General features: G+C 55.8%; 3 protein-coding genes across 9 annotated transcripts in view; 2 read left to right on the top strand and 1 right to left on the bottom strand.

Moving 5' to 3' along the window:
- Positions 1–6,237, top strand: part of PPFIA3 (PTPRF interacting protein alpha 3) — a 17,930-nt gene extending 11,693 nt beyond the window's left edge. The window contains exons 17-28 of one of the 5 annotated variants that reach the window (XM_027859289.1): positions 481–611; positions 745–841; positions 1,051–1,132; positions 1,683–1,883; positions 2,789–2,851; positions 3,800–3,975; positions 4,253–4,350; positions 4,686–4,861; positions 4,960–5,028; positions 5,139–5,310; positions 5,999–6,071; positions 6,149–6,237. In XM_027859289.1, coding sequence (XP_027715090.1) covers positions 481–611; positions 745–841; positions 1,051–1,132; positions 1,683–1,883; positions 2,789–2,851; positions 3,800–3,975; positions 4,253–4,350; positions 4,686–4,861; positions 4,960–5,028; positions 5,139–5,310; positions 5,999–6,060 — 1,327 coding nt within the window. In that variant the 3' untranslated portion in view covers positions 6,061–6,071; positions 6,149–6,237. Of the gene's footprint in view, positions 1–480; positions 612–744; positions 842–1,050; positions 1,133–1,682; positions 1,884–2,486; positions 2,627–2,788; positions 2,852–3,013; positions 3,107–3,799; positions 3,976–4,252; positions 4,351–4,685; positions 4,862–4,959; positions 5,029–5,138; positions 5,311–5,998; positions 6,083–6,148 lie in introns of those variants that run through there. The other 4 variants (XM_027859292.1, XM_027859288.1, XM_027859290.1 and 1 more) reach the window with 4 other exon arrangements.
- A 962-nt stretch (positions 6,238–7,199) lies between these two features.
- HRC (histidine rich calcium binding protein) lies at positions 7,200–9,700 on the bottom strand. Its single transcript, XM_027859293.1, has 7 exons — positions 9,212–9,700; positions 8,485–9,124; positions 8,338–8,405; positions 8,015–8,083; positions 7,871–7,925; positions 7,404–7,440; positions 7,200–7,312 (listed from the first exon to the last, which is right to left on the bottom strand). Exons 1-7 carry the CDS (start codon positions 9,698–9,700, stop codon positions 7,276–7,278), a joined length of 1,395 nt encoding a protein of 464 aa, XP_027715094.1. The 3' UTR covers positions 7,200–7,275.
- A 1,313-nt stretch (positions 9,701–11,013) lies between these two features.
- TRPM4 (transient receptor potential cation channel subfamily M member 4) lies at positions 11,014–27,647 on the top strand. 3 transcript variants are annotated; one of them, XM_027859309.1, is made up of 25 exons: positions 11,014–11,093; positions 11,431–11,498; positions 11,725–11,899; positions 12,177–12,357; positions 12,746–12,909; positions 13,022–13,205; positions 13,377–13,438; positions 13,723–13,926; positions 14,508–14,607; positions 15,114–15,226; positions 16,303–16,683; positions 16,886–17,005; positions 17,088–17,217; positions 17,639–17,784; positions 21,466–21,578; positions 21,828–21,905; positions 22,008–22,454; positions 23,371–23,503; positions 23,740–23,914; positions 24,037–24,214; positions 26,116–26,306; positions 26,408–26,540; positions 26,716–26,788; positions 26,868–26,966; positions 27,173–27,647. In XM_027859309.1, exons 1-24 carry the CDS (start codon positions 11,070–11,072, stop codon positions 26,961–26,963), a joined length of 3,669 nt encoding a protein of 1,222 aa, XP_027715110.1. In that variant the 5' UTR covers positions 11,014–11,069; the 3' UTR covers positions 26,964–26,966; positions 27,173–27,647. The 3 variants fall into 3 exon arrangements, 2 of the variants coding, with proteins under 2 accessions (XP_027715110.1, XP_027715112.1); XR_003568872.1 differs by lacking the exon at positions 27,173–27,647 and having other exon boundaries at positions 26,408–26,566; positions 26,868–26,882; XM_027859311.1 differs by lacking the exons at positions 24,037–24,214; positions 26,408–26,540; positions 26,716–26,788; positions 26,868–26,966; positions 27,173–27,647 and having other exon boundaries at positions 26,116–26,276.
- The last annotated feature ends 142 nt before the right edge of the window (positions 27,648–27,789 follow it).

Genomic DNA, 27,789 nt, shown 5'->3' with positions numbered 1-27,789 from the left:
GTGTGTGTGTGTGTGTGTGTGTGTGTGTGTGTGTGTGTGTGTGTGTGAGCTTGGGGTGAAAAAGACATTTAGATAAAAACCCTGTTAATGCTTCAGTCTAGAGATCATAGGATTAGAGGTTTGGAAGTCAAAGATTCTGAGGTCAGAGGACCCCTCTCCTCACAAGCCTCATTCTGCAAGGAAGAAAACTGGCCCAGGGAGGGCAGAGACTTGGAGGCTACCCAGTATGGTCATGACAGAGCTGGGTCTTCGACCTCCTCAGCCCATCACAGAATGGAAGGCTTGGCAGAGCCTTTGAAATCTCATCCAAACACTCATTTTACAGCAATGTAAACTGAGGACCAGAGAGGATCAGGGACTTAGCTAAAGCTACATACCAAATTAATGGCAGAGGGGAGACTGGAACCCTTCCTATTTGGGGGGAGGGAAGGCTGGGCTATGGGCTGCGCTCATCACACCTCTTTTCTCCCCCCTTCACAGTGAGGGGGCCCCAGACCCACTCCATAAGGCCCCCAAGAAGAAGAGCATCAAGTCCTCCATTGGCCGCCTCTTTGGCAAGAAGGAGAAGGGCCGCCTGGGAGGCCCTCCAGGTCGAGATGGGCCTTCCTTGGGTAGGTCGGGGAACCTCCTTAGAGAGGCTCCCCTCTTCTTGGTAATGGTATAGTGGGGAGAGGGGAGCACTTTCCTAGGCAAGGGAGTCCAAGCCCCAGGTTATCCTGGCCCCCCCTTTTCTCTGCCCCACAGCTGGAACCCCCTCGGATGAGATGTCCCCTGCTGATCCCCTGGGGCTCTCAAAGCTCACAGGGCCTCCTGGAGATAAAGACCGGAGAAACAAGAGGAAGTGAGCAGGGCTTGGACTGTGGGTGGGGGAAGAATGCTGTGACCAGACCCCACTTTGGCCCGATGGGGTTTTGGGTGGCAAAGGAATTGTCCCTGTGGTCCTGAGGAGATTGGGAGGCTCGGGCTGTCTCACTGATGGACCAAGGACAGTTCTCTTGTACAGCAGGGGAGACAGAAGGTGAGTGCCTTCATGTGTCATTGAACCCCCAGGCATGAACTCCTGGAGGAAGCCTGTCGGCAGGGCCTGCCCTTTGCTGCCTGGGATGGACCAACGGTCGTCTCCTGGTTGGAGGTATTGGGTCCCCCCCCCACCCCCACCCCCAGATCAGGAAACCCAGGAAATATTGCCATGAATTTTATTCAACTAGTGTTTACTAGGAGCCCTGATGTGTGTGCACATGGCAATACAAATCAGAGAGAGACAGTCCCTGCCCTCAAGAAGCTTACATTCTAGTGGCATCCCCTGAAGGAAAGGGAGGAAAGGAAAGGGCTCAGAAACTAGTGACTGAAGTTCTCTTTCTCTTCCCCCCAACCTCTGTCTCCCTCCTTGTCTACACCTCTCCTGTCTCGCTCTTGACTACTCTGTGTCTCCCTCCTGTCCCTGTTTCTCCTTCATCTCTTTCTGTCCTTTCTATCTCTGTATCTCCTTTCCTTCTCCCTGCCGTGTGTGTGCGTGCGCGTGCTTCTCTCTCTCTGTCCCCCGCCTTTCTGTCTCTTATCTTGCATGTGTCCGTACCTCTGTCTTTCGCTCTCTTGTCCCTGATTTTGTGTCTCTTTCCCCGTTTCTGGTCCCTGTCTCTCTGTCTCTCTTGGATCTTTCTTTGTCTCTCTATTGGGGGTAGCTGTGGGTGGGGATGCCAGCCTGGTACGTGGCTGCCTGCCGGGCCAATGTGAAGAGTGGGGCCATCATGGCCAACCTGTCTGATACGGAAATCCAACGGGAGATTGGCATCAGCAACCCCCTGCACAGGCTCAAGCTTCGACTTGCCATCCAGGAGATGGTGTCCCTCACCTCGCCCTCTGCGCCAGCCTCTTCCAGAACGGTGAGCCAGCCTGCATGCCCAAGGTGACACTCTGGGACCCTGGTACTACTCTTACCCTGACCTCAGGCTCAGCTTCTTCCAGCAGAAGAAGGTTCCTCCAAGAGCTTTTCTCATGCTCAGACCTCAGCCCTGCTAGCCTTTCAGAACTAGACACCCAGAGACTTGGATGAGAAGGGAGGAGGAGGAGAGAGAGAGGTGAATTTAGGGATCCTTGGAATAATCACCCTGTGAGGACAGGAATGGTGGAATGCTTCACCTTTTTAATTAAATGCTTTTTATAAATATGATCTCAGTCAATCCTCACAACAATCCTGGGAGGTAGGTGCTATTATTAGCCCCATTGTACCATTGAGGAAACTGAGGCAGACAGAAGCTAAGTGACTTTTCCAGGGTCACAGCTAGTACAGTGTCTAAGGCTGGATTTGAATTTAGGACTTCCTAACTCCAGGCCCAGCAGGCTATCCACTGCACCACTAGCTGCCCCAGAGAGAAAGCAGGCACAAATCTTGGCTCTGCCACTTTTTATCTATGTGAGTTTGGTTAAGTGCTTTAATCTCACTGTACCTCAGTTTCCTTCTTTGTAAAATGAGGGATTTGGTCTAGGTGATTAAGACTCCCTTCCAGTTCAAAATCCATGATCCCATCGAGGGTCAGGCAGACACAGAGGCAGAAGCAGAGTCCGAGACAACAGAGCCAGAGGGCCAGACAGGGTCACAATGGCATACACTGACCGGCAGAAAAGGGTGAGCTCAGGGATCTCCCACGGGTTGCACTGGGCTCGAATCCTCCATAGTGCTTTAGGGGTGGGCCCGGCCCCTCCCTGAGTGCTCCTGGTCTATGCCACGGTGCAAGGAGGGGCCAGGCCGGGCCGGGGCCATGCTCTCAATGCCACCCCCCTCCCGCAGTGCACCGGCAATGTCTGGATGACCCACGAAGAGATGGAGTCCCTCACGGCCGCCACTAAGCCCGTGAGTCTACCCTGGAGAGAGGGAGGGCGGGGACAAGGGGGAGGGAGAGGATGAGAGGGAGGAGGAGGAGACTGGTCTCCATCCCGGCCCCTCCTGCGCCGTAACCCGCCCCTTCCCCTTCTTTCGCCCCTCCCCTCGCGCTCCCTGCGGTGGCCGCGCCAGGAGCCCAAGGAGATCAGCTGGGAGCAGGTGATCCCGTCTGCGCCTGCGCGCGGACTGCATGGCTCCTCCACCTCTTCCCTGCTCCTGCCCCTGCCTGAGCCGTTCCATTATCATTGCGGGCTGGGGGGGGGCGGACAATGTAGAGGAAAGCTGGGGAGGGAGACGCTCTGGACTGAACCACTGTCATAAGAATCTATGTGCGCCTGCTCTGCCTGTATTACTGCGCCGCGGAACGTTCCATTATCTTCGAGGGAGGGGGAAGGCTCCTTCTGGGTTGAACCATCATATCACCGCGGGTTGCATGGTGCCTGAGCTCTGGAATGTTCCATTATCATCACGGGTGGAGGGGGAAGAAGCGTTGGTAGGAACCGTAGTCAAGATCCTTATAATGTAGGAAAAGATGATGACTAGTCGATTGTTTTCATCGTGGGAGAGGGAGGACAATTGTAGTGGATCAGTTCATTCCCTCGATAGCGAGCTTCATTCTCTCGTTCTATCGAGACTGAAGCTCAACCTACTTTTTTTTTTTTCTGGGGTAGAGGTTTTGGAGGTGGTCAGGGAAGAAGTGAGGGAAATATTAAACCAACTGGACTATCCCATTGTACTGATGGGGGAGTCAGTGGACTGTTCTATTAGGTGTGAAGGGACTTAGCTCAAGGATCTTTCCATTGCCCTGTGAGGGGGGAGACCTTGGAAAGTCCCATTGCAGAAGAGGAGGAGATGTTGGACATCTCATCCCATCCTTGTTCCTGAGCTTGTCCACTCCCCACTCCCCACTGGCCCCAGATCCTGGCATACGGTGACATGAACCACGAGTGGGTGGGGAACGACTGGCTGCCCAGCCTGGGGCTGCCCCAGTACCGCAGCTACTTCATGGAATCCTTAGTAGATGCACGCATGCTCGACCACCTCAACAAGAAAGAGCTTCGAGGCCAGCTCAAGATGGTAGACAGCTTCCACAGGTAGGGGCCGGCCTAGGCATGCGGAGACAGTGACCAATGGAAACTAGCTCCTGGGAAGTCCCGCCCATGGGGAAGTACAGGAGCCAGTGGGAATCAGCACCTGAAAAGTAGTGGGGACAATAGTGTCCAATGGGAACAGCCTCGTGAAAGCCCCGCCCTTTAGAGGAAGAATGGCCAATGGGGAGGTTTTCTGAGGAGACCCCGCCCCCTAAGGGATTTGTGCCTGGCTCATCCCCCTAGCATGACCTAACCACTCTCCTATCCCTAAACCCCCCAGAGTGAGTCTGCACTATGGGATCATGTGTCTGAAGAGGCTCAACTATGACCGTAAGGACCTTGAGCGGAGGCGAGAGGAGAGTCAGAGCCACGTGAGAGGTGCGGCTGGGGGGGCTGGTGTTGGAGTTCAGGGCTCAGGCCCCCTCCCTCAAAGATGTGGCTGGGTGAGGGTGAAACCCAGCGAGGATGGGCTTCAGTGTTTGAAAGAGCTGGAAGACAATCTGGGGGTCAGTGTCAGCATTCTGGGCTCCCCCCAACCCCAATAAAATGGTGTGGTCCAATGAGCAGGGCAGGGGCAGTGGCATTGGTGGTAACGTTCCAGGCTCTGTTCCTCCCCCCCCAAAGGGTCAGTAATCAATGTCTAGGCCCCCCCGCGGCTTGGCCGAGAGGGCTGGGTTGGGGTTGGCATCCAAGCCCCTCTCCTTCCTCCTCAGACGTGATGGTGTGGTCGAATGAGCGTGTGATGGGCTGGGTGTCAGGCCTGGGGCTGAAGGAATTTGCTGGAAACCTGTCAGAGAGCGGCGTGCACGGGGCGCTGCTGGCTCTGGACGAGACCTTCGACTGCTCAGACTTGGCCCTGCTGCTGCAGATCCCGACACAGAACGCGCAGGTCGGGCGGCTGCCAACCTGGGGGGGGGGTGAAGGGTCTCGCGTGGCCAGCACGAGAGCTGCCCGCAGCCTGCTCACGCCTCGACGCTCTTTCCGCAGGCCCGGCAGCTGCTGGAGAAGGAGTTTGGCAACCTCATTTCCATGGGCACTGACCGGAGGCTCGACGAGGTAGGGGCCCCAGGCTTGGCGCTGGGGGGAGGCGGCCCAGGGAGCAAGCTCTGCTTGGGTCGCCCCTGCTCCAGCCAGCTCGGTGACCCTGTGGCCCTTATCTTCCACAGGACAGCGCCAAGTCTTTCAGCCGATCCCCGTCGTGGCGGAAGATGTTCCGGGAAAAGGACTTGCGCGGGGTGAGCCCGGATTCGGCCGAGATGCTGCCGCCCAACTTCCGCTCTGCGGCCGCGGGAGCCCTGGGCTCGCCGGGCCTCCCTCTGCGCAAGCTGCAGCCCGACGGTGCGTTCTTTACGACCCGTCGGGGCTCCCCCCATTAGGGCGGAGATGGACTCGCCCAAGGCACCTCTCGGGGCTCGGAAAAGCTCACTATTAGTGGAGGGAAATGGACCTTGGACGGGTGTAGCACGAGAGGCTGGGGGCGTCAACCATTCTTGAGAGAAACCGGGGGAGGGGACCCTGGTACATTCCTGGAGTCTAATCTCTGAAAATAGTCATTCTTTTGAGAAAAGGGGGAGATAATGCAGGGTGGGGAAAGGCTAAGCAGGAAAGAGAGGAGTAAGGGACTACCCAGGAACCCCTAATCCCGGGAGGGTAAGTGTGTTGGGACGAGAGGTTCTGTAAGAGTCCAATGTTGCGGGACGGGGAAATAGCCTGGGTAAGTCCGTTACAGCTGTGCTGTGAGGCGAGGGATATGGAGATGGTATCCTGGCAAATCGATTCCCGGGGGACACGGGGAATTTTTAATGACATTTTTACCAGCTTCTCAAGGAAATGGAGAGGGGAGAACCCATCGCTCTCCTGCAAACTGTACTCCCTGGGCGTCTGCGAGGTTCTTGCATACAGCAGTTACTCAATAAAGTTGCTGATTAGGAGGGGGCGGGACGGAGTAGGAATGGGTCGAACCAATTGGCTCGCAACTTGGAGGAAGAGAGGGTCCTTCTGACCTTGTCTGTTGCCTCAATCTTAGGACCTCCTTCTGGGAGCCCGCGGGCGGATGGCGGAGTCTCCGTTCGGACATACTCTTGTTAGTGCTCAGCCAGGTGAGGGTGCCTTCGGGAGTCCCGGAGCCACGGCTTTCCGAGCTTCCTGACCTGCCCTCCCTCCTCCTCCGGTACAGGTGGGCGCGCCCAGGAGGAGCCTCAGTAGGGAGAGATAAAGGTCCGCCCCTGCTCCTCCTTCTAGAATGGACTCGCCCTCGGAATGGACCGGGTTTGGAGAGACTAGAGGGGCTCTCTGGACTGAACCATTTTGTATAGACCGGGAGGAAGAGGCGTGTCTCAGCCTCTGGCCAATCCATGTGAACTGGATTTCGGGAAGGGAGGGGGCAGTTTGGAATCTTCCTCCTCCCTTTTGCTACTTTGTAATTTATTTGTTTCCGAGTGAGGAGGGGAGGGGACACAACCCCGCCTCCTCAGGGGGCCGCATGCTGGGGGCGGGGCGTGGCCCGACCCCTGCTCCTTCCTTTCCAACGTCCTCGCACCTCTCTCCAGTCCCGGGGCCCCGGTCCTCCCGGGTGCGCCCCCGCGGGGGACTCGCTGCTACAGGCCCCGCCCCCTCCTCTCTTCCCCTCTCTCCTTCCCTGGGGGTGGTGGTGGGGGGGACGTGGAAGCCTCGTTTCCTCCGATTATCCGGGACGCCTCAGGGTCCCGATTATCCAGGCAGGCATCTTTGGGGTGGGGCTTGGGGGCCCCCTTCCCCGTCCGTGTGTCTCGCGTTCCCTGGATCTCGTCCTCCCCTCCCCCCAACCCGTTATTCTGCGGAGTGGGATGGAGGGAAAGAAGGAACCCAGGTGTCTTCCCCCCCCCCCCCCCCGCCGCCCCGTTCCTGGTCTTCCCCGCGGGCTCCGTTTTTTTTGTTTTGTTTTTGTTTTTTGTTTTTTTATTTTTTTGGTTTGTTTGTTTTGTTTTGTTTTTGCATGGGAGAATCCGCCGGGGCAGGGGCAGGGGAGGGGGTGGGCCGTGGGCCCCCTCCCTCCTCGTGCCCCCACCTCAGATGTCAGTGATCTTGGTGAAAGAAAACTGTTTCAAAAGACCAGCCTCCGCTCGTTTATTTCCTAGGGAACCCTGGGTTCGCCCCTTCCCCTCAAAGATCCAGGCAGCCCTTCCCTCCTCGGGGGAGGAACCCCAGATGATCCTCGCCCATAATCCCAGAAATCCTTTGCACGCTCCTGCAAGGATAGGGTTTATTCATAATAAATAAGTGGGTGGAGCCGGGAGTGGGGGTTGCTGTTTGTCCAGAAGTTCATCACGCCTCTGGAGTTTCCACCATCTCGGTCAAGGCTCTGTTGGGGAGGGTCAGAGGCGGGTAAGGGCTGGTTCCTGCCCTCCCCCACCCGCCCCCACATACACAGTCCCAGCCACATTCGCACTTACTGAAAGACGTTGGATGAGAAGTGGTCCACATAGCCTCCTAAGGGCGACAGGTGGGTCTCAGTCAGCATCTGGACACCTTTGGCCCAACTCAGGGAGGCTTCTCCCACGAGTCTCGGTAGTATCTGGCCCCGCCCGCTGAGAAGCCCTGCCCCCAAGACCTTCCTCCAATGAACATCCAAAGAGCTTCCCTAGACAGCTTCTGGCCACGCCTCCAGAGCGGCTCCATCCTCAGGGAGACCTCCAGCCCCGCTCCCGGGAGGCTTTTTCTTAGAAGTCTAGAGACCTCCTGCGCCCACCTTCTGAGTAGCCTCCCCTCCGGATCAGCCCCGCTCCCAAGAGGTTCCTCCCTGGAAAGGCCAGGGACCTTCCAGGGCAGCCCCACCCCCTCAGTAGGCTCCTCCCCAGAACGTCCGGAAGCCTCCTGGCCCCGCCTCCAGAGCAGCCCCACCCCCAATGCCCTTGCTCACCAGGGGCACAGACCGTCTCGCAGAGTAGAGGGCAGAGATAGCAGAACTGGCAGTGCTGGTGGGAATAGAGACAGACTGGGCTGTGAGAGAAGCCGGGTCCGCTGGGCGGGCCTGGGGGTGGGGCAGGGAGGGGTGGTCTCTGACCTTGCAGTGATCACAATGCTCTCCCATGTTTTCCTCGTCGCAGCGGCAGGACTCGCACTCAGTGCATCTCTGAGGAGAGGGAGGGGGTGGTGGGACACGGGGAGTCAGAGACATACAAGAGATAACAGACAGGTTGACACACAGAAAGAGCGACATCCAGAAGCCGGAGCCTCGGAGAGATAGCGATAAAGAGAAATGGTAACGGCCACAGATCCGCGCCCAGACGGGGCACCAGGCGGGGATCTCGGGCCTGCTCCACGGGAAAGCACAGAGCCCAGCAAGGACGGGGACCCCCCCCCCCCCATACACACACACTCAGGCACCTTGCAGAAGCCACAGTAATGGCACAGAGAGCCGGGCTGGTACTCCTCTTCCTTGCCCTCCTCCTGGCCTGTGAAAAGATGGCACAGAGATGTCTCAGTCCGTCCCCACCCCCTGCTGACCCCCACACTGGTCACTTGATCACTCACCCTGGCCTCTGGCCTCCTCCTCCCCCTCCTCACTGATGTCTTCCAGGCTCTCCTCTCCAGGAGCCCTGCTGGTTGCTTCCTCAGAGCTGTCTCTGGCCTCTGGGACACCGTCCTCAGCTTCCTCTTCTTCGTCCTCACCTGGGACCTCAACCCCCAAGGACTCCTGGGTGGAGGAGACTTCCTGGTGCTCAGCCTCCTCCTGGCTTCTCTTGTGGCCTTCCTCCTCCTCCTCCTCCTCCTCCTCCTGAGGGCCCGGAGGCTTGCGGTCACGCTCGGCAGAGATGCTGCCGTCTTCTCGGTGGTCGTCCTGACTGTCGGCAGAAGCCTCCTCTCCTGACTCTCTTTGACTCTGGGCCCCGCTGTGGTGCCGAGCTGCTTGGTCGTCCTCCTCCTCCTCGTGGGGCCCCCTGCTGCCTGCGGGGTCTCCCCAGTGGCTGTGCTGGGCCGCAGAGCCCTCCTCTTCTTCCTCCTCTTCCTCCTCCTCCCGACCTGGAGGCTTGGCAGAGACTGGGCCAAGGCGCCCTTCTTCTATGGAGTCATCCCTGTGGCTGACCCAGTGCCCGAGCTCTGCTGACGTGTCCTCTTCCTCCTCGTGCCATCGGTCCCCAAAGTCCCTGTGGCTGTGCTCTGTGGAAGCGCCCTCCTCCTCCTCCTCCTCCTCCTCCTGTGAGGCACTCTTATTGTCGTCCTCGTCGTCGTGGCCTTGGGTCCTCTGCTCATCGGAGGCGTCGTCCTCCTCTTCCTCCTCCTCCGGGGCCTGGGGCTTGTGGCCACCCCAGGAGGCCTCCTCCTGTGAGGCACTCTTATTGTCGTCATCGTCGTCGTCGTCCTCATCGTCCTCATCCTCATGCTCGTGGCCTTGGGTCCTCTGCTCATGGGAGGCATCGTCCTCCTCCTCTTCCTCCTCTTCTCCCCCCCAGTGCCCATGTTCCACAGACACGTCCTCAGGGTGGCTGTGCTCGGCCTCCTCGTGACGGGCCCCCCAGAGCCCAGCCTCGGCCGAGGCGGCTTCTTCTTCCTCTCGGTGGTCCCCTGGACTGTGGCCGGGAGCAGCCACGTAGTTGGGCCGGCTTCTGTCCTCGGGGCCTCCAGGGGGACTCAGGGCAGCATTGGGGACGGCCTGGGCTTGGGCTCCAGAAAGGCCCCTGGGGGCCATGGAGGTCGACAGCAGGAGGAGGAAGAGGCCGCAGCGGAGACCTGGCCAAAAGGGACCCATGAGGTCAGCCGGGACCGTGGAGCCAGGCTGGGGCTCCGCTCTCTGTCTCTGCCTCTGTTGTCCTCTCTGTGCTTTCTCAGCCTGCTGTCTCTCCAGCAATCACTGGCTGGTGCTTTCTGACTCTGCCTTTCTCTGGGTCTCTGTCTCCTCCAGGTCCTGATGCCCTCTGAGCTCAGCCTCAGTGGGCTAGTTTCAGCCCCCACCCTCTCATTGGGCTAATTTTACCTCCAAGGCGGTGTCTATTCTGGGACTGGCCCCAGGCCCTGCCCTCCCCTCCTCTCCTCATATATTCCTGCCTGGGCCTCAGGCTGGGCCAGCATCCAGGGGTTTTGGGGAGGGAGGGGTCTCTGGGATTAAGGGGGATGTCCTGGCCAGACTGGTGGCGCAGTCGGATCCAGGCTAGGAGCCCCAGCTAGGGGTCAGGGGTGAGGCCAGAGATGAGTTCAGCTCAGACATCCTCTGGTCCCCTTGTCCTCTCCAGCTGAGAGCCCTCAGTGGGCATGAGTTAAAAATACCCTCAGCATAAGGGCATGGGCAGGTGAGCAGGGTCTGGTTACAGGGACTCAGCTGTTCCCTTCCTGGGCCTGGGCCTGGGGCCTCTGTCTTTTTCTGTATTTTCTGAAGCAGGCGGTGGGACAGTAGATAGAATAAATCAGGAAGTGGAGTCAGGAAGACCTCAGACACTTACTAGCTGTGTGACACTGGGCAAGTCATTTAACCTCTACCTGCTTCAGTTTCCTCAACTGTAAAATGAGGATGTTAATAGCACCTACCTCAGGGTTATATCGAATAAGATAATATGTGTAAAGCACTTAGCACAGTGACCGGCACATGCTAGGCACTTTATACAAGCTTGTTCCCTTCCCCTGTTTCTGTCTTTCTTTGGTCCCTGGCTCTGGCTGAACTTTGTACCTGGAGCCATTCAAAGCTTGGTGATCTTGGAGCCCAACTCTATCATTGGACCAGGAGGGAAACTGAGGCCCAGAAGCCTCCTGTCTCAACTGTCTCTCAGCATCTCTGGATCTGTTTCAGTCTCTGCTTCCTCTCTCCATGTTTCTGTGCCTTAGTCCTTCCCTCCACCCGCAATGATCCTGTCTCCGCTCTTTCAGGCTCTTTCAGATCTTCCTCAGTCTCTCTCCCCTCTGTCTGGGGGTCCGTCTCAGCCTGGCCCTCCCAAGGGCAGAGATGCACTTGGCCATCCTTCACTCCTGCCCCCGCCCCCGTCCCCGCCTCCTGGGAGGGAGGACTGGAGGAGGCAGGCTGGAGCCTGAGCAGACAGGGGGGTGGGGTGGGATGTGACGGAGCCGGTTCTGGGCTGGGCAGGGCTGCGGAGGGTGAGGCTGAGGCTACTGCAGAGACAGCAGGAGACATGGCGGGGCCTGAGAAGGAGCAGGTACTGGTCAGGTCCTTTACAGGAATCCTGGATTGAGGGTTTGAGCGACCAGCTAGTCTTGGGTCTCTGAAGGAGCAAGGTGCCCCAAACGCCCTGGTCCTCTAGGGGAAGGGGAGAGTATCTGAGGGCACGGATGCCCGGGTCTGGGAGGGAGCCGGGGAAGGGCTGGCACCTGGGCACCTGGGTCCCCTAGGACAGAGGGGATGAATCTGAAGGCTTGGACATCTGCATCCTTGGTTGATCGATGGAGGTTGGGGGAGGGGCTCCCTGAGGAAGCCTGATATGAGGATGTCTGAGGGTTCCCGTCCTCAGCCTGTGTCTCTACCCCCTTTCCCAGAGCTGGGTCCCGCGAATCTTCAAGAGGAAAACTTGTACGACTTTTGTGGTTGATCTCAGTGATCCCGGGTAAGGCTGAACTCAGGAGTCCTGAGATCCCACCTGTTGCTGCCCCATCAGGGAAGTGCTGGAACCTGGTCTTAGCAGGCAGTCAGTGCCTGGTATGACCGGTGCCTTTGTGGCAGCCTCTGGGCTCTCCAGTCTCTGTGTCCTTGAACCTAGGAGCTCCTGGGTCCCTGAGTCCCTGGGTTCCTGAGTCCCTGAGTCCGAGCGTCCCTTTCTCTGACCCATGCAGGGGCAACCGATGCCAGTGTGGTCGCCGCCGGGAGTTTCACCCTTCTGTGGCCGTGGAAGATGCCTTCGGAGCTGCTGTGGTCACAGTGTGGGACGGGGATCACCACACCACAGAACGACCCACTGATGCCTATGGAGACGTGGACTTCCATGGTGCTGGGCGAGGTTTCAGCAAGGTGCCGCTCCCTTGACCCGCTCCCCTGCCCCCCCGCCCTGCCCCAGCTTCTCCACAGTTCTCCCGGGGCCCCTTGGTATTTCCTACTGCCCATGCAGCCCTTATTCTCTTCCAGGTTTATCAGACCCCCAGCACCTTGTGGGGAGTGGGGAGAGCCCCACTGGATAAAGCAGTCGCTAAGGTCAAGCTAGCCATTGGGGTGGGGGGAGCAGAGAGGAGAGGTGACTTGGGGCAGATGGCGAGCGCCATCCGTGTCATGTCTCTGTCTCCCTGGGTAGTTCATTCGTCTGTCTGACCGCACAGACCCAGCAGCAGCCTACGCCCTGGTCACTCGCACCTGGGGCTTCCCACCCCCCAACCTTGTGGTGTCTGTGCTGGGGGGCTCCGGAGGCCCCATGTTGCAGCCTTGGATCAGGGACCTGCTGCGTGGGGGGCTGATGAGGGCTGCCCACAGCACCGGTGAGTCTTCTCTTCCTCCTCTGCTCCTTTCCTGCCTGGTCTACCCTAGTGCCCACCCACCCCCGTCTCTCCCCTGCCCCCATTGCTAGCTCCCGTGGCTCAGTGATACCAGAGTCAGAGGACCCGAGTTCAAATTCTGCCTCTGACTTTGGGTCACTTTGGCAAATTACTTCAGTTCCCCCGTGCCTCTGTTTCCCTTTCTGTCCAAGCCAGGAGTTGGAGGAGAAGGCTCCTGAGGGCCCTTTCAGTCCCAATCACATTCCTGCCTTTGCATGACTGTCTGTCTCCTACAGGGTGTGTGATAGGCGAATGAGGGAGGAGAGGCAGAGGGGAGGGGGCAAGGAGGCTGGTCCTGACCCCCGGGGCCTCGGGGCTTCCTCCCACCCAGGGGCCTGGATTGTGACTGAGGGGCTCCACACTGGCATCGGTCGGCACGTCGGGGTGGCCGTGCAGGACCACAACACGGCGGGTACAGGTTCCGCTAAGGTCGTCGCCATGGGCGTAGCCCCCTGGGGTGTAGTAAGGAGGAGGGAGGCCCTCATCAGCCCCAAGGTGAGGCCCTGCTCTGAACACCTGGGTCCTTCCCTTTGCCCTCAGGGAGGGGCGGGGCTCTCGGGGCAGGCTGGGGACTCCAGGGCTCTCAGTGTGGTGCCTCCCTACCCAGGGCCTGTTCCCTGCTCAATACAATTGGCGAGGAAATCTTGAGGATGATGCCCAGTACTCCCTGGATTATAACTACTCCGCTTTCTTTCTGGTGGATGATGGGACTTATGGACGCTTCGGGGGTGAGACCCGTTTCCGGGCCAAGCTGGAGTCCTACATCTCCCGGCAAAAGACCGGGGTTGGAGGTGAGTCCTGCCTTCCCTTCCCCGGCCAGAGGAGCTGAGAAGGCAGCAGGTGCTCAGGCTGGGCGGCTTCCAGGAGGGGGTGTGGTGACGGCATCCCTCTTCAGAGGCTGGCTGGGATGGTGTCTGGGGACCCAGGACTCCAGAACTCCATCTGCTCTCATCTTTCTTCAGGCACAGGAATCGACATCCCTGTTCTTCTTCTCCTCATTGATGGAAACGAAAACATGTTACAGGTATTTGGGAGTTGGGCTACCTGGGTCCTTGAGGAAGTAAGGGCTGGGGGCAGGGGTGCCTGGGTCCCTGAGGGGTGAAGGCTGGGGGAGGGGTGCATGGATCCCTGAGGGAGTGAAGGCTGGAGGAGGGTGTGCCTGCATCCTCAAAGGGCAGAAGCTGGGCAAAGGGGACTGATAGGTCCTCGATGGGGTGAGGCTGGAGGCAGAGTGTCTGACTCTACAAGGAGGGTGGGAGTTGACCTAAACATCTAAGAACTTTTAGTCCCCAAACCCACTCTCTCCAGCGTGTGGAAGATGCCACCAAAGCTCAGCTGCCCTGCCTGCTAGTGGCAGGTTCTGGGGGCGCTGCTGACTGTCTTGCTGAGACGTTGGAGGAAGCGCAGGCTGTGAGGGAGTCCTCCCCCTCCTTTGGAACCCCAAGTGCAAGCATCAGTGAACGGATCCGGAGCTTCTTTCCCAACGGTGACCTTGAGGCCATTGGGGCTCAGGTATGAGGGGCTGGAGGATTCAGGTATGAGGGGCTGAAAGGCTCAGGTTTGAGTGACTGGGGGGCCCAGGTATGAGAGGCTGGGGGTCTGAGGTATGAGGGGCTGGGGGTCTCAGGTGTAAGGGGCTGAAAGGTTCGGGTTTGAGTGACTGGGGGGCCCAGGTATGAGGGGCTGGGGGTCTGAGGTATGAGGGGCTGAGGGTCTCAGTTATGAGGGGCTGAGAGGCCCAGGTGTGAGGGACTGGGAGCCTGTATTACTGTCTCAACTCTACATACATTGAATGACCTTAAGCAACTGTCTCTGTCCTAAAAGCCTTAGCCACTTCAATTTCCAGCTCCTGAATTTCCTCTCTTTATCTGGCACCTAATAAATCCAGTCAATTTTAGGAAGTAAACCGAGCCTGTTTCCCAAAAGGTTCATAGTCAACAATGAAACCATTTCTGCCTTCAGAGAGCTCATCTTCTATCCATGTGTGGGGGTTCCTAGGGGCAGGGTATCCTGGGAGGGGTGGACTCAGAGCCTACCAGGGCCTGGGGGATAAAGGTCTTTGCTCACCCTGCCTTCTCTTTCATCCTGCACAGATAGAGAGGATCATGACTCGTCGGGAGATGCTGACGGTGTATTCTTTTGATGATGGTCCTGAGGAGCTTGAGACTGTGGTGCTGAGGGCTCTGGTGAAGGGTGAGGCTCCTCCTCCTCCAGTGTCCCCATTTCTACCGGGGGGAGGGCTATGATCACCCTGCCTGGCCTCGGCCTGCCTCCTTCCTTAGTCCTGAGCCTCTTTTTACAGCGGGGTCATGGGATAGTCCCATTCTTGCTACGGATCCTGACTCTCTCTCTCTGCCCTGCCTGTCCTCTGTGCTAAGCTTCCTTTCATAGCGTCTCACCCCAAAATGTTCCTTGTCTTCTGCTTTGGTCCCTTGTTTTATCTTCCTCGACTCAGAGCTGTTGTAATTAATTTGAAAAAACATCGGTGGTGTGCCTCAGCTCATGACTCCATTCTTGGAATCGGAGTGGCCTTCTCCACTAGAGGCATGAGAAGGTCTGATGCCTGCCGCCATGTTTTCTGGAGTCTACCTCTTTAGGCCATTCTAGGGTAATGGTGCCCTCCTCCCTGCCACTGGAGGCCGGGCATCCAACAGCTGGACTGATCCTTTCTCTTCCCTCCCCTTCTCACCCCTGGCCAGCCTGCGGCAGCTCAGATGCGTCTGCGTACATGGATGAATTACGTCTGGCCGTGGCCTGGAACCGTGTAGACATTGCACAGAGCGAGATATTCCGAGGGAACATCCAGTGGCGGGTAAGGAGGCCAGGGGAAGGTAGGAAAAATGAGGGAGATGGAATTGTGGGACAACAGACTTCTTCCTTCCCACTTCTGCTTGAAGTAGAAAGAGCGTTGGATCTAGAACCATGAAGATGAATAAATTCAAATCTGGCCTGGGGCACTTCCTACCAGTGTGACCCTGGGCAAGTCACTTAACCTCTATTTGCCTCAGTCTCCTCATCTGTAAAATGAGGATAATAACAGCATGGATGTCGTGAGGATCAAATGAGGCAATATTTTTAAAGGAAGTAGCGTGGCACCCGATGTGCTGAATGCTGCATAAATGTTAGCTATCATTATCGTCATTATTATTAGCCATACTGGGTCTGTAGTCCCTTGTCAATATGTCCATGTGGTCCATTTCTTTTGCTGTTCCCTTTCTCCCCTTATTCCTGGTCTGTCCATCCAAACCTGAACCTTTCACTCTACTCATCCATCTCTCTTCCTGCTCCGACTGAGCCTCTCATGTGTGTATGTACATCGCAGTGTGCACACATGTATGTGTATGCATGTACAGGTGCGGTGCCTTTGTAACATGTGCCTTTGTAACATATATCTCTCCATCCCTCTGTGTCGGCTCTTTCCATTCATTTCCTTGTCTCTGGTCTGTCTGTCCCCTGTATATGTCTGTCCTTCTCCTGCTTGCTTTATCTCTTTCTTGATTTGCTTGGACCGTCTGTCCTCATCATCCTCTGGTCTCTCTATCTCTACCCTGTCCTTTCTGTCCACCCGTCCATCCGTCTGTCCCTCTGTCTCTTATCTGATGGTCTGTCCGGTCCACCCACCTATCCCCATGTCTCCAATCCTCTCATCCCCCAGCTGTGTCTCTTTGTCCGTTCCCTGTCCATCTTTCTGTCTGCTCGTTGTCGGTTCATTTCTGGCCACCTGTGCCTCCCCTCTTTCTCTCTATCCTTCCTTATATGTGTTTGGTTCTTCTCTCATCTCATCTCTCCATCTGTCCCCTGTCTTTCTGCCAGTCCTCTGTCTGTTCATCTGTTGTTGCTGGTCTGTCTGTCCCATGTCCATCTAACCATCTGCCCCTGACTTTGCAGTCTTCGCACCTCGAGGTCTCCCTCCAGGATGCTCTCGTGAACGACCAGCCAGAGTTTGTGCGTCTCCTCATCTCCCGGGGTCTCAGTCTTGGTCACTTCCTGTCCCCGGCCCGGCTAGCCCATCTCTATACAACTGCCCCCTCAGGCTCGCTGGCCCGACACCTGCTGGACCGTGTAGCCCCTGGTCCTGGGGCTGATGGAGGCCGCAAGGAGAACGCTGCCGCTGGTGTCCTCCCAGCCTCCCCTCTCCGAGAAGTGCACCTGCGGGATGTGGGGCGTCTTCTTCGCGACCTGCTCGGGGCCGCCTGTGCCCCTCAGTACCGCAAGAGCACTGCGGAGGACAAATTGGAGCCAGATCCCGCCGGGGGCCGTCGAGAGAGTGTAAGGACCAGATGGGACGGGGGTAGCACAGTGCACACGGGCCTGGATTTGGAATCCTGGCATCAGCCCTCAGCTCTGCTATCACCCCCATGGGACCCATGGGAAGGCCATTTAATGAATGGCCTAAAGTCTCTTCATGTGACCCAAGGAGGATGCAGGCCTCAGCACTCAGCCTCCTCTGAACCCATCTTTGTCTATCCAGATGTGCCTCCTGATGGATTCTACATGGGACACCACCCTCGGGCAGGCCCCCTGGATTGACCTGCTGCTCTGGGCCCTGCTTCTGAATCGGGCTCAGATGGCTGTGTACTTCTGGGAGATGGTGAGGCCTGGCCCTTGGGCCATAGGATCCGGGTGGGGAGGGGGCTGAGTATGACCCCTGACCTGTAACTCCCCTCTCCTAGGGGAGTAACTCAGTGGCCTGTGCCCTGGGTTCCTGCCTCCTGCTTCGAGTCTTGGCCCGCCTGGAACATGAGGCTGAGGAGGCTGCCAGGAGAAAGGAGCTAGCCGCCAAATTTGAGGGGCTTGCCATGAGTACGTGTGGATCTCTGCGGGCTGGGGGGGGGGGGTCTCTGGGACTGGACGGGTGGAAAACAGGTAACAGTCTGGGTGACGGAGCCAGGATTGTGGAACATTGGGAGCTTCTGTAATAGGGTCTAGAATTCTGCCATCTCTGCGTTAGGTTCCTAGAGTATCGCTGCTGTGACTGCATGGAGAGCTAGGGACAGGACCTGCCCTCTCTGCCCCTCAATTTACTTGATTGTAAAATGAGTGGTTCAGAATCAAAGACTTCTAAGGTCCTTTCTGGCTCCCAATCTCACACCCCTAATGATTCCTAGGGCATGTGTGGGGGATACATTTCTGGGGGCATCTCTAAGGTGGATGTTTCCCTTGAGGTGGGGAGAGGGCAGAGGCATCCTACCCTTGGCCCCAGCCTCTGTTTCTCTTTCTCTAGGTCTGTTCACACAATGTCACCATAACAGTGAGTCCCGAGCCACTCGCCTGCTCCTACACCGGTCCCCACTCTGGGGGGGTGCTACCTGCCTCCAACTGGCAACGCAAGGTGATGCCAGGGCCTTCTTTGCCCAGGATGGGGTGCAGGTAAATAGTATCAGAGCTTAGTTCAACTCCATGGAGAAAACCACACCCTCTATATGCAAACATGGGAAGTCCCACCCCATAGACACTGAAGGCTGCCCATCTGTCCACATGGAAGGTGCCACCACTTGGGTGTAGAAAGTCCTACTCCCCAAGACACAATTTAGTTCAACAAATATTTATTTATTAAGCACCCACTCCGTGCCAGGGACTGAGGATACAAAGATGAAAAGAAACAGTGCCTGCCCTCCACAAGCTTACATTTTAATGGGAGCATAGAACACAGACACAGATAAGGATTTGACATCAGGAAGAGCCTGCGTAGAAGGTGATGCTTGGGATTAGTTTGGAAGGGAGGCAGCGATTCCAGTAGGCGGAGGAGAGAAGGGAGAATGCTCGAGCCTACCAAAAACATGGCAGCTCAGGGTAGGACTTTGAGTTTGGAGAATGTTGGTTAGTTAGGTTTGGCTGGCATGGAGATTGTGAAGGGAGGAAGATGAAATACGATTGGAAATGCAAGGTGAAGCCAGGTTGTAGATTGCCGTAAAGAAATCTCATTTCAACCTGGAGAAAACAGGCATCCCTCTCAGGCCGTTTCATCTTCACAGTTGGGTTTCAACTATAACGGACAGAGACTGAAAATGAGATAGTTGTCATTATGTGAAAGAGTGAAGGAGGACAGTGGGACCTCCAGGGTCTGAGGCCACTACACGCAGTTGCCGCAGTCATCCAGTCAGTCGATGTGCATTTATTAAGTGCCTACTGTATGCCACACATTGTGCTAAATGGGGGGCTGAGCAGCTTTCCACAGAAGATGACCTTTAAGAGCTCCTACAAGAATGGTCAAGGATGGAAGATTAGAGAGAACCTCACAGTGCTTGGAGTATGGGATGTTCATCTTTGTACCACAGCCAAGTGACTCCTGTCTAGGCTCAAAGGGCAGGCTGCTGTGTAGGTGAAAGAGCTTCGGGTGCCTCTCCACATTGCAGGGCATCAGGGGTAGTGAAGCATCCCTGGAATGCCTGGAAGAAAGATTTCTGGGTGAGAGCAAAGAGAAGATTCCAAAGAGGCAGGAGGACAGGGATGAAGGAGAAAGAGAGACAGCCACAGAGACAGTCAGAGACAGAGAGAGAATAACATGGAACAGTTAGAGCTATGAAAGAGACCAGAGGCTCTTCCAAAGAAGGAGTGGGGCACTCCAAGGAGAAAGCTTCATTGACCCCTCAAGGAACAGACCCACTGATTCCCTCACATGAAGTATTTCCTCCCTAGTAAGAAGAGAGGAGTGGGGACCTACCAGGGCCAGTATCCAAGAGAACCTGCTGAGATGACTGTCAGGTGAACCTGACCAGAAGGAACCTGGAAGATGTTGCTCAGGATTATGATGTGCTGGGGGAGAATCTGAGGAAGAACGCCTCAAACGTTCATAGTGAGCAAAATCAAAGAAAGGAAACAAATAAATGAATAATGCCTAGAATCTATACGGTGCTTCAAGATTTGCAAAGTGCTTTACAAATGTCCTATTTTATCCTCACAGCCACCGGGAGAGGGAGGTGCTTTTGTTATTTCCATTTTATGGTTGGGGAAACTGAGGCAGGCAATGGTTACCTTTGGCCCACAGGTTACATTTCCTTTTTTTGACTGAGTTTCTAAGCTAGTGGATCAGAGGAATGCTGAAGATGTACTTTAGTTTGGTAAGAGAAAGTCTTTGTGGACTAGTTGGAGAGATGTGGCTAGACCGTGCATGGTCTCATCTGGTTGAATAGGCAAACTAGAGTTTGATTTGGTGTTAGGTTGGGAGAAGGTCTCCAGTGGAGTCCCCCGGGGACCTGTGATGTTGATGACAATAAAGAGAAGTTTCCTTATCAAATATGTAGATAATACAAAGCTGTGGGGGAGATAGGGACTGCACCAGATGGCAGAGTGTGAGGATTGATGATGCATGGATGGGCAAGAGCACTGGGGGCAGATGGAGTGAGGTGAAGCTTGATGGGGATAAATGTAAAATCCTAACCAGGGGAGCCTTGCACATCACTCAGCTTCTCGGTTTGCCAGGCAACAATCTCACCCTAAATTAGAGACATCAGTGGAGAGAGGTTTTTTGAAGTTATACGTTTAATAGAATGTTTGACGTGGAACTCCAATATTTGGTGATTCAGACCATGGAGGAGAATTCTCCCCTTTCCCTCCGCAGGACTCAGAGTTTCTTCTGCTCATTAATTTCTGTGTGACAAGGTGAAGTAGATCCCATTGGCCTGTGAGTAAGGAGCCCTGGGTTCCAGCCCCAGGCCTTTTGATTCTCAGAAGCTCAATGCTTTTACATTCTGTGGCTATAGATTTGCTTTTAGCAGGGTCTTCCCACCTTGAGGACACCAGGCACGTTTTCTCCCTTGGGTTGAAGAAGGCACCAGAGAAGAGAATGCCCCGGTCCTTTTGTTTTACAGCCAGAAGGGGCCGTATAGACCATCCAGTTTAATTCTCATTGAGAGAGTTTTTACCAAGTGTCTAGGACTGGAGAAGGAGTAAACCCCATCTGGGTTCAGCCTTGGTCAGACCACATTGGGAGCAATGGACGGGATCAGTTGTGGGCAGTATTGTTTAGGAAGGCTAGTCAATGATCATTCATAGGAGACCATACAGAGAAGTCAACCATGATGGCAAACGGCCTCCCTATTGTGCCAGATGAGGATGTGATGAAGGAAGTGGGTGTGTTTAGGTTGGAGAAGAGAAGGCTTGGGAAAATGAGTCACGGTGGATGTTTTTCAGATATTTGAAGGGCTTGCTGGCTCTGGAGGGCAGAACCAGGAACAATGGGAATAACTTCATAAGGTCATAGATTTGGAAGGGAACTTCTTATTGTTCAGTCATTTCAGTCGTGTGGACTCTTTGTGACCCCATTTGGGGTTTCCTTGGCAAAGATACTGGAGGGGTTCACCATTTCCTTCTCCAGCTCCTTTTACAGATGAGGAAACTGAGGCAAACAGGGTGAAGTGACTTATCCTTGTGAAGCTGGATTTGAACTCAGATCCTCCTGACTCCAGGACTCTAGTCCCACCTTCTTCTATAGAGATGAAATGACGTACCTACAATAACACAGCTAGTAAATGTCTGAGGCGAGTTTTGAAAATGCCTGGAGTCCAGGAGAAGGAGTGTCTTGTTTGTGAAACAGCATGAAGGCCAGTGTCGCTGGCTGACCGAGTGTGTGAGGCAGAAGACTGGAAAGGCGGGAGGGGGCCGGGTTATGGAGGGCCCTACGAGCCAAGCAGAGAATTGTGTAGTGGATCTTGGAGGCAATAAGGAGCCACTGGAGGTTAATGACCAGTGGGTGACCCGGCCAGACCTATAAATGAGGAAGATCCCCAGCTGAGTGGATGGTGGACTGCAGGCAGGGAAGGAGAGATGGGCATGAGGGCAGGAGGGAAGGGGCAGCTCCCAGGGGACAAAGGAGGGAGTCCAAGGCCTCTACTGCTCTGGGAAGTGGGATGGAGACTGAGTTAGGGAGCATTACAAGTATTGCCTTGAAACTGTGAGGGCTTCTCTTCTCACCCCATCCCCACCATTGCCCTAGGAGTTCCCACTTCTCATGTGTCCTTGGGAGGGAGATTGACTGCTCTTTCCTGGGTTATCTTGGGGTTGGGGGCCATGGGGATCTTCAGGGCCCTAACTCCCATCCCATGCCCCCAGTCCCTGCTGACTGACAAGTGGTGGGGAGAGATGGACAGCAGCACACCCGTTTGGGCCCTGGTCCTCACCTTCTTCTGCCCCCCGTTCATCTACACCAACCTGATCACTTTTAGGTGAGACTCTCTGTCACCCTCCCCAACCTGGTGCTAGGCCCCATCCCTGTCCCCAAGGGGCCCCCTGCATGCTGGGACAGAACACAATCCGGGCACCCTCCCCACCCCAAGGTTCTCTGGTTTCAAATTCACAACTGGACAGCTACAGTGACTTTAGGCAAGCCATAAGATCTCTCTGAGCCTCAGTTTCCCCTTTGATTCAGTGGCCTCCAACTCCTCTCTGTTTTCCCCTTTGCCAACTGCCTGCAGACCCATTGATGAGGAGCTGCTGAAGAGAGAGCAGTGGGGGCCGAATGTGGATGGCGTCAATGGCGATGGCCCCTCAGGGTGAGGACAGGGTGGACGTTTTCCCCCTGAGTTGGTGGGGAGAGGGTCCTACTTTGGCCAGGTTTAGCGGTAACCATTGCCTTCCCTACCCATTTCCTGCAGGCAGGCCGACATCCCGGAGAAGCCGGGGACCAGGATGTCATTCCAGGCGCAGGAGCGCAGCTGGTGCCCAGGCCAGCGGCAGTGGGCCCAGTACCTCCGTCGCTGGTCCCGGTTCTGGGGGGCTCCGGTGACAATCTTCCTGGGCAACGTGGTCAGTTACCTCCTGTTCCTTCTGCTCTTTGCCCGGGTTCTCCTGCTGGACATCCAACCCAAATCACCCACATCACCCACTGCCCTTGAGTATCTGCTCTACCTCTGGGTCTTCACCTTGTTGTGTGAGGAAATTCGACAGGGTCTGTCGGGGGGCTGGGGAAACCTTGGGGTTAGCACACCCCAAGAGCCTGGGAAGCTGCCTCTGAGTCGGAGGCTGGGCCTTTACCTCGCTGACACCTGGAACCAGTGTGACCTCGTTGCCCTCGGCCTCTTCCTGCTGGGTATCAGCTGCAGGTAAGTGACCTCTGATCCTGCGACTTCGGGTGGGGAGGGGCCACCCCCTTTACTTTCTTTGATGCCCCTTCTCCCTCAGGAACTCCAGGCCCCCTTGGTTTCCACCAAAGTGGCATGAAAACCTGCGTCTTTCTAAGCACTAACTCTTCTCTAAGCCTCCCTAACCAAAGCTACTCTTCCCTTCTTCTGCTTTAAGGACAATGTTTAACCTCTTGCTTACCTTCTGGGCCTTGAAAATCCTGTTTCCAGCTGCTGCTTCCTTGGCATCTCTGGTTGTCCTGAGCTCCTTAGCTCAAAGGCCTTCCTTGAAATGTCCTGCTGATCTCTCGCCAGGACACACAAAATGTCCCGAGGCCTCTTTCAGGGACTGATATTGGCGGTGTGAGTCCTCTGGCCTACCTGGATCCCTTTCCCCTCAACCCAGAGACCGCCTTAGAAGCTGAGAGATTGTGGCAGCCAGGAGGCATCCTAGAGATCTTAGGATCTCATTTAGCAAATGATGCCAGAGGCTTTGCCTGAGCTCCCACGTCGGAGGCTCATGGAACCATTTTACCAAGAGGGAAGCGGCCTCAGAGGGAGAGGGGAAAGGCCACGCAGGCAGTAAGGAGAGGAGCTGGGACTTAGATTAGGTTCTGCACCCCTAAGAGGGCGAGCGGTCCACATCTTGCCCATAGGTCTTTGTTACGCGTATTTCCAGTCATCTCCGACTCTCTAGGACGCATCTGGGGTTAAAGCTGCTCTCCCAGTCCCCAGTGCTGCCTGTGCTCCCCAGGCCTCTCCCCCAGCCCAGGCTCCTTCTCAAAGCAGGGCACGCCTCTCTCACCTCCCCATTCTCAGGGACTTTCTGAGAGACTTTGCCCCAGGACCCGGCAGATGGGTTTCTCTGGTGGCTGTTTTTCCCTCCCTTGACGCGCAGGCTAACGGTAGAGCTGTACCAACTGGGCCGGGCGGTGCTCTGCCTGGACTTCATGGTCTTCACCCTCCGCCTGCTGCACATCTTCACGGTCAATAAGCAGCTCGGACCCAAGATCGTGATTGTGCACAAGATGGTGAGGTTGAGGCTGGACAAGGAAAGAGAATGTGGGAATGGGGTGAAGGGGGGAGGGGAAGAGGAGAAAGGAGGAAGGGTGGGGAGGGGGGAAGAGGAGAAAGATGGGGGAAAGCAGGGGAAGGGGGAAGAGGAGAAGGGGGGAAGGGGGGAAGAGGAGAAAGGGAAGGGCAGGAGGGGGGAAGAGGAGAAAGAAGCCACCTGCTGCTTCCTCAGCCCCCCTTCCCTATCCCGCAGATGAAGGATGTCTTCTTCTTCCTCTTCTTTCTGGGGGTGTGGCTCGTGGCCTATGGGGTGGCCACCGAGGGGCTGCTCCGGCCCCAGGACCGTGACCTGCCGGCTATCCTGAGACGGGTTTTTTACCGGCCCTACCTGCAGATCTTTGGCCAGGTCTCCCAGGGAGACATGGATGGTAAGCAGGGCCTTCCAGACGTCTCTCGCTCTCTCTCTGTGTGCCTGCGTGTCTCATGTCTCTGGCTGTCTCCGTAACTGACTTTGTCCCTGTCTCTGTCCTGTCTTCCCGGCGGCCCGCAGTGACCCTGATGCAGCTGGAGAACTGTTCCACGGAGCTCGGCACGTGGGCCCAGCCTCCAGGGTCCCCCTCGGGCTCCTGTGTCTCCATTTATGCCAACTGGCTGGTGTTGCTGCTTCTGGTCATCTTCCTGCTGGTGGCCAATGTGCTTCTGCTCAACCTTCTCATCGCCATGTTCAGGTGCCTAGCCCTGCCAATGACCCCTGAGTCCCTGACCTTGCCCACAGACTCCACCCCTTCCTCCCTGGCCCCTTCTGTCATCTGCACTCCTGGAGAGGGTGGCCCCCCTCTGCAGCCCACAGAGGATCACGCCCTTCATTTCAGCCTCAGCCATGAGCCTCCCTTTCTGAAATTCCCCCCTCTTTCCATTCCTCTCTCTTCTCGAGGCTCCACATCTGTTCTTTGTCCTTACTGTGACTCCCAGTCAGTCATGTCTCTCTTCTCTCCCCCTCCACAACCTCCCTTTTGCCCTCCATAGTTAACTCATTCAAACACACCATGCTCTTCCCCTCACGCCCTTGTTCTGTCCTGGCCCACGCCCTGTCTCCCAGGGATGAGGCTGATTGTGCTCACCACCCACCTTCTCTGTTCCTGTTGGCGTGTTGTTGAGCACACAACCACACGGGCTCCAGATTCCTCTTATCTCACCTCAGCTGGGTCTTCATCAAGGGTCTAATCAAACAAATGCTGTTGCTCTTCCTCCATCCCAGAGCACCTGGCCCCATCAAGTACCTGCTCCACACCTCTTCTCTCCTTGATCCTGCAGTCCCCTCAGGCTGTCTGTCATCTTCTATCTCCCCTCACTTTCAACCAGTTCAAAAAGCTGCCATGGATGGGCAAGTCTCCTTAAACGTTATGTCCCTCAGTTTCCCCATCTGTAAAATGGAGACAGTTACCCGCAGTCCCTACCTTAAAGGACTGTCTCCACTTGAATGTGGTGCCAGCACTACCCTCCAGACTCAGCCTTACCAAAGACCCTCTGAAGGATTTACCTATTATTGTTGAAGGTGCCGCCATCTTGCCAGTCTCCCACATTCTTAGCCCCAGTCATTCTCAACTTTCACCTTCTGCCAAGTCTTTTTTAAAAGAGTTATTGATGTGTTTTGTGTTTACATTACACACTTATAGACACTCCCACTCGGTAACAACATAAAATAGGTAAGTGTTGCTGCCCACTTCAAGATCTCAACACCTTTCTCCTACCTGGACTTCCTAGTTGTTCTCCTTTTCCTGGCCTCTCCTCCTTCTATCCAGCTGCCAAACAGCTACAAAAGATGTGTGCCTTCCCGAGACCCAATCTGATGGTGTCAGATCAGATCTCCCCTGCTCAAAAATATTCTGTGGCTCCCAGTCGCCTCCAAGTGAGCCCGGCTTTTGTGATGCTTCACCGTCCAGCTCCCCACATTCTCCCAAAGGTCTCTCGAGACCTTGCCGTTTCTTATTTCCTGTTCATGTTCCCGCTTCCCACATCTGCCTTTGCTGGACCTTTCTCCCATGCCTGGAATGCTCTCTCTCCTCAGAGGCTCAGCCCTGGGGCTCTCTGCTGGGGTAAACCCTTCCTGATTTCCCTTCCCTTCCTGGCTTTTACTTACCTATGTACACGTTATACAGAAGTTCCCCAAAAGCAGAGATTGTGTTATTTTCACTGTGTTCAATGCCTTGCACAATGCCCAGAATGTTGTAGGTGCTTGATAAATGTTTGTTGAGTTAAATTGTCCACATCCTACTGACCACTGACTCTCTGCTCCAAAGATTTTTTTCTCCTCTGACCCAATGACTTCCGTCTTTTAAATCTTCACCATACTGACCTCTCACTCCAAAGACCTTTGACTTACTGACCAATAATCTCTGACCCTGTGACCCATGATTCAATGACCTATGTTTGATTTCTTCTTGTAACCACTGCCCCAGCCCTGATTCAGTGACCCCCTTATGTCTGACCACCTGATCCTTGACCCTGATGACCCTTTGACCTGATAATCATTTTACACTCCCCTTCTGACCCCTGGTCCATGTCTTTTGATCAAATGATCCTTGACTGTCAATGAGTTGTCCTCTGACCTTGCCCTCTGGTCCCACAGTTACACCTTTGGAAAGGTGCAGGGAAACAGTGACCAGTATTGGAAGTTTCAGCGCTACGGGCTGATCCGAGAGTTCCACAACCGCCCAGCACTGGCCCCACCCCTCATCATCATCTCCCACATCCTCCTCCTGATGAGGCATCCCTGGCGCAGTCTCGGAGGGCGGATCCCCCCCTCAGCAGAGGACTTCAGTATGCTTTCCTGGTAGTGGGCTGGGGGGCAGGGCTCCCCAGGAGGTGGTCTTCCGGGGTCCTGGGGGTCCTAGGCTGAGCCCTCTCCTGCTACCCGCCAGGGCTGCACCTGTCCAACAAGACAGAGCAGATGTTGCTAACGTGGGAGTCGGTGCAGAAGGAGAACTTCCTCCTCAGGCAAGCCCGGGACAAGAGGGAGAGTGATTCGGAGAGGCTCCGGAGAACATCCCAGAAGTGAGGAGACCCCTCTGGGGCAGCAGGTGGGAGGAGACGGGACAGCTCTGAAGTGAAGGGAAGAAGTCTTTGAGAATGAAGGTTCTCTGGGTTGGGGGCTGTCCCTGGTGGGGCAGAGATGTCGCAGAGGAAGGGACTTTTCTGAGGGTGACCTCTGCTTCCCTTCCAAACACAGGGTAGACACAGCCCTGAAGCATCTGGGTCAAATTCGGATTTATGAGCAGCGTCTGGCGGGGCTGGAGCAGGAGGTAAGAGGCAGCAGGTGGGTGGGCAGCAATGGGGCGCTGGGTGCAGCCATCTCCTCCTCTGACCCCACATTCCCACCAGGTCCGTCACTGCAGCCAACTCCTTAGCAGGGTGGTTGAGGTGCTGAGTCACTCGGAGCTGATCTCACCAGGGAAGACACCCCCGCTCAACCCCTGAAAGGTCAGTCACCCCTGCCTCCTTCTTGCCCCCTCCCTGCCCTAGTCATGTCTGCCCCTAATCCTTCCATGCTCCCCTCTCTGTTCTTGTCCATATTTTGGTCTCCTTGCCTTTGTATTACTCTGCATCCCTGCATCTCCATCTTCCTGTCCCAATCTTCTCCCTTCTTCCTTGCCATCAGCTCACTAACTCCTTCATCTTTTCCACAGAATGAGCCCTTGAGGCTGGACACCAAAGGACTCCCATCCCCCCTTGAAATACTGGACTCAGGGATATCCTTCTGTCCCCCCAGTCCAACCTATCAGGGACAATCTCCATCTTCAGGCCTCCTGTCTAAAAGGACTCTTCCCATTCCTAGGGGCCTCCCCGGGTGTGATCTTTCACTCCCTTGGACCCTCCTTACAGGGCCCATTCCAATCCCCAGGAAGATGGTCACATTGACAATAACCCCATCACCAGGTGCCTCCCCCATCCCCAGTGGTCGATTTAAAGTGACCCCTGCCCCAGGCAACAAGATCCAAGCCCAAGGTTCAAGTCTAAAGATGACAAAGAGGCCTTCAGGCCACCCTGGACTGTGGGGATCACCTCAGGGAACTAGGGCCTGGGACAGAGCCAGGGATTCTGTCTCTCCCCCCAGTGTCTAAAATCTGCAAAGGCTGTAAATAAAGACCAATTTGTAAGATGCGGGAGCAATTTCCTTTTTTTTTTTTCCCCACTTTTTTGGACAGGATAACTAAATGGGCAGGCAGATTAGGAAATGAAGTTGGCCAAGATTTAAGCGAAGTATCTGACAGTCTTTCATGGGATTCCCATGGAGAGTTGTGGG

This window comes from Vombatus ursinus, unplaced genomic scaffold, assembly GCF_900497805.2.
Source record: "Vombatus ursinus unplaced genomic scaffold, bare-nosed wombat genome assembly UNPS02014165.1, whole genome shotgun sequence".
Classification (NCBI taxonomy): domain Eukaryota; kingdom Metazoa; phylum Chordata; class Mammalia; order Diprotodontia; family Vombatidae; genus Vombatus; species Vombatus ursinus.
Note: the sequence above shows the minus strand (reverse complement) of the source record. Positions and strands in the feature narration are given on the sequence as shown.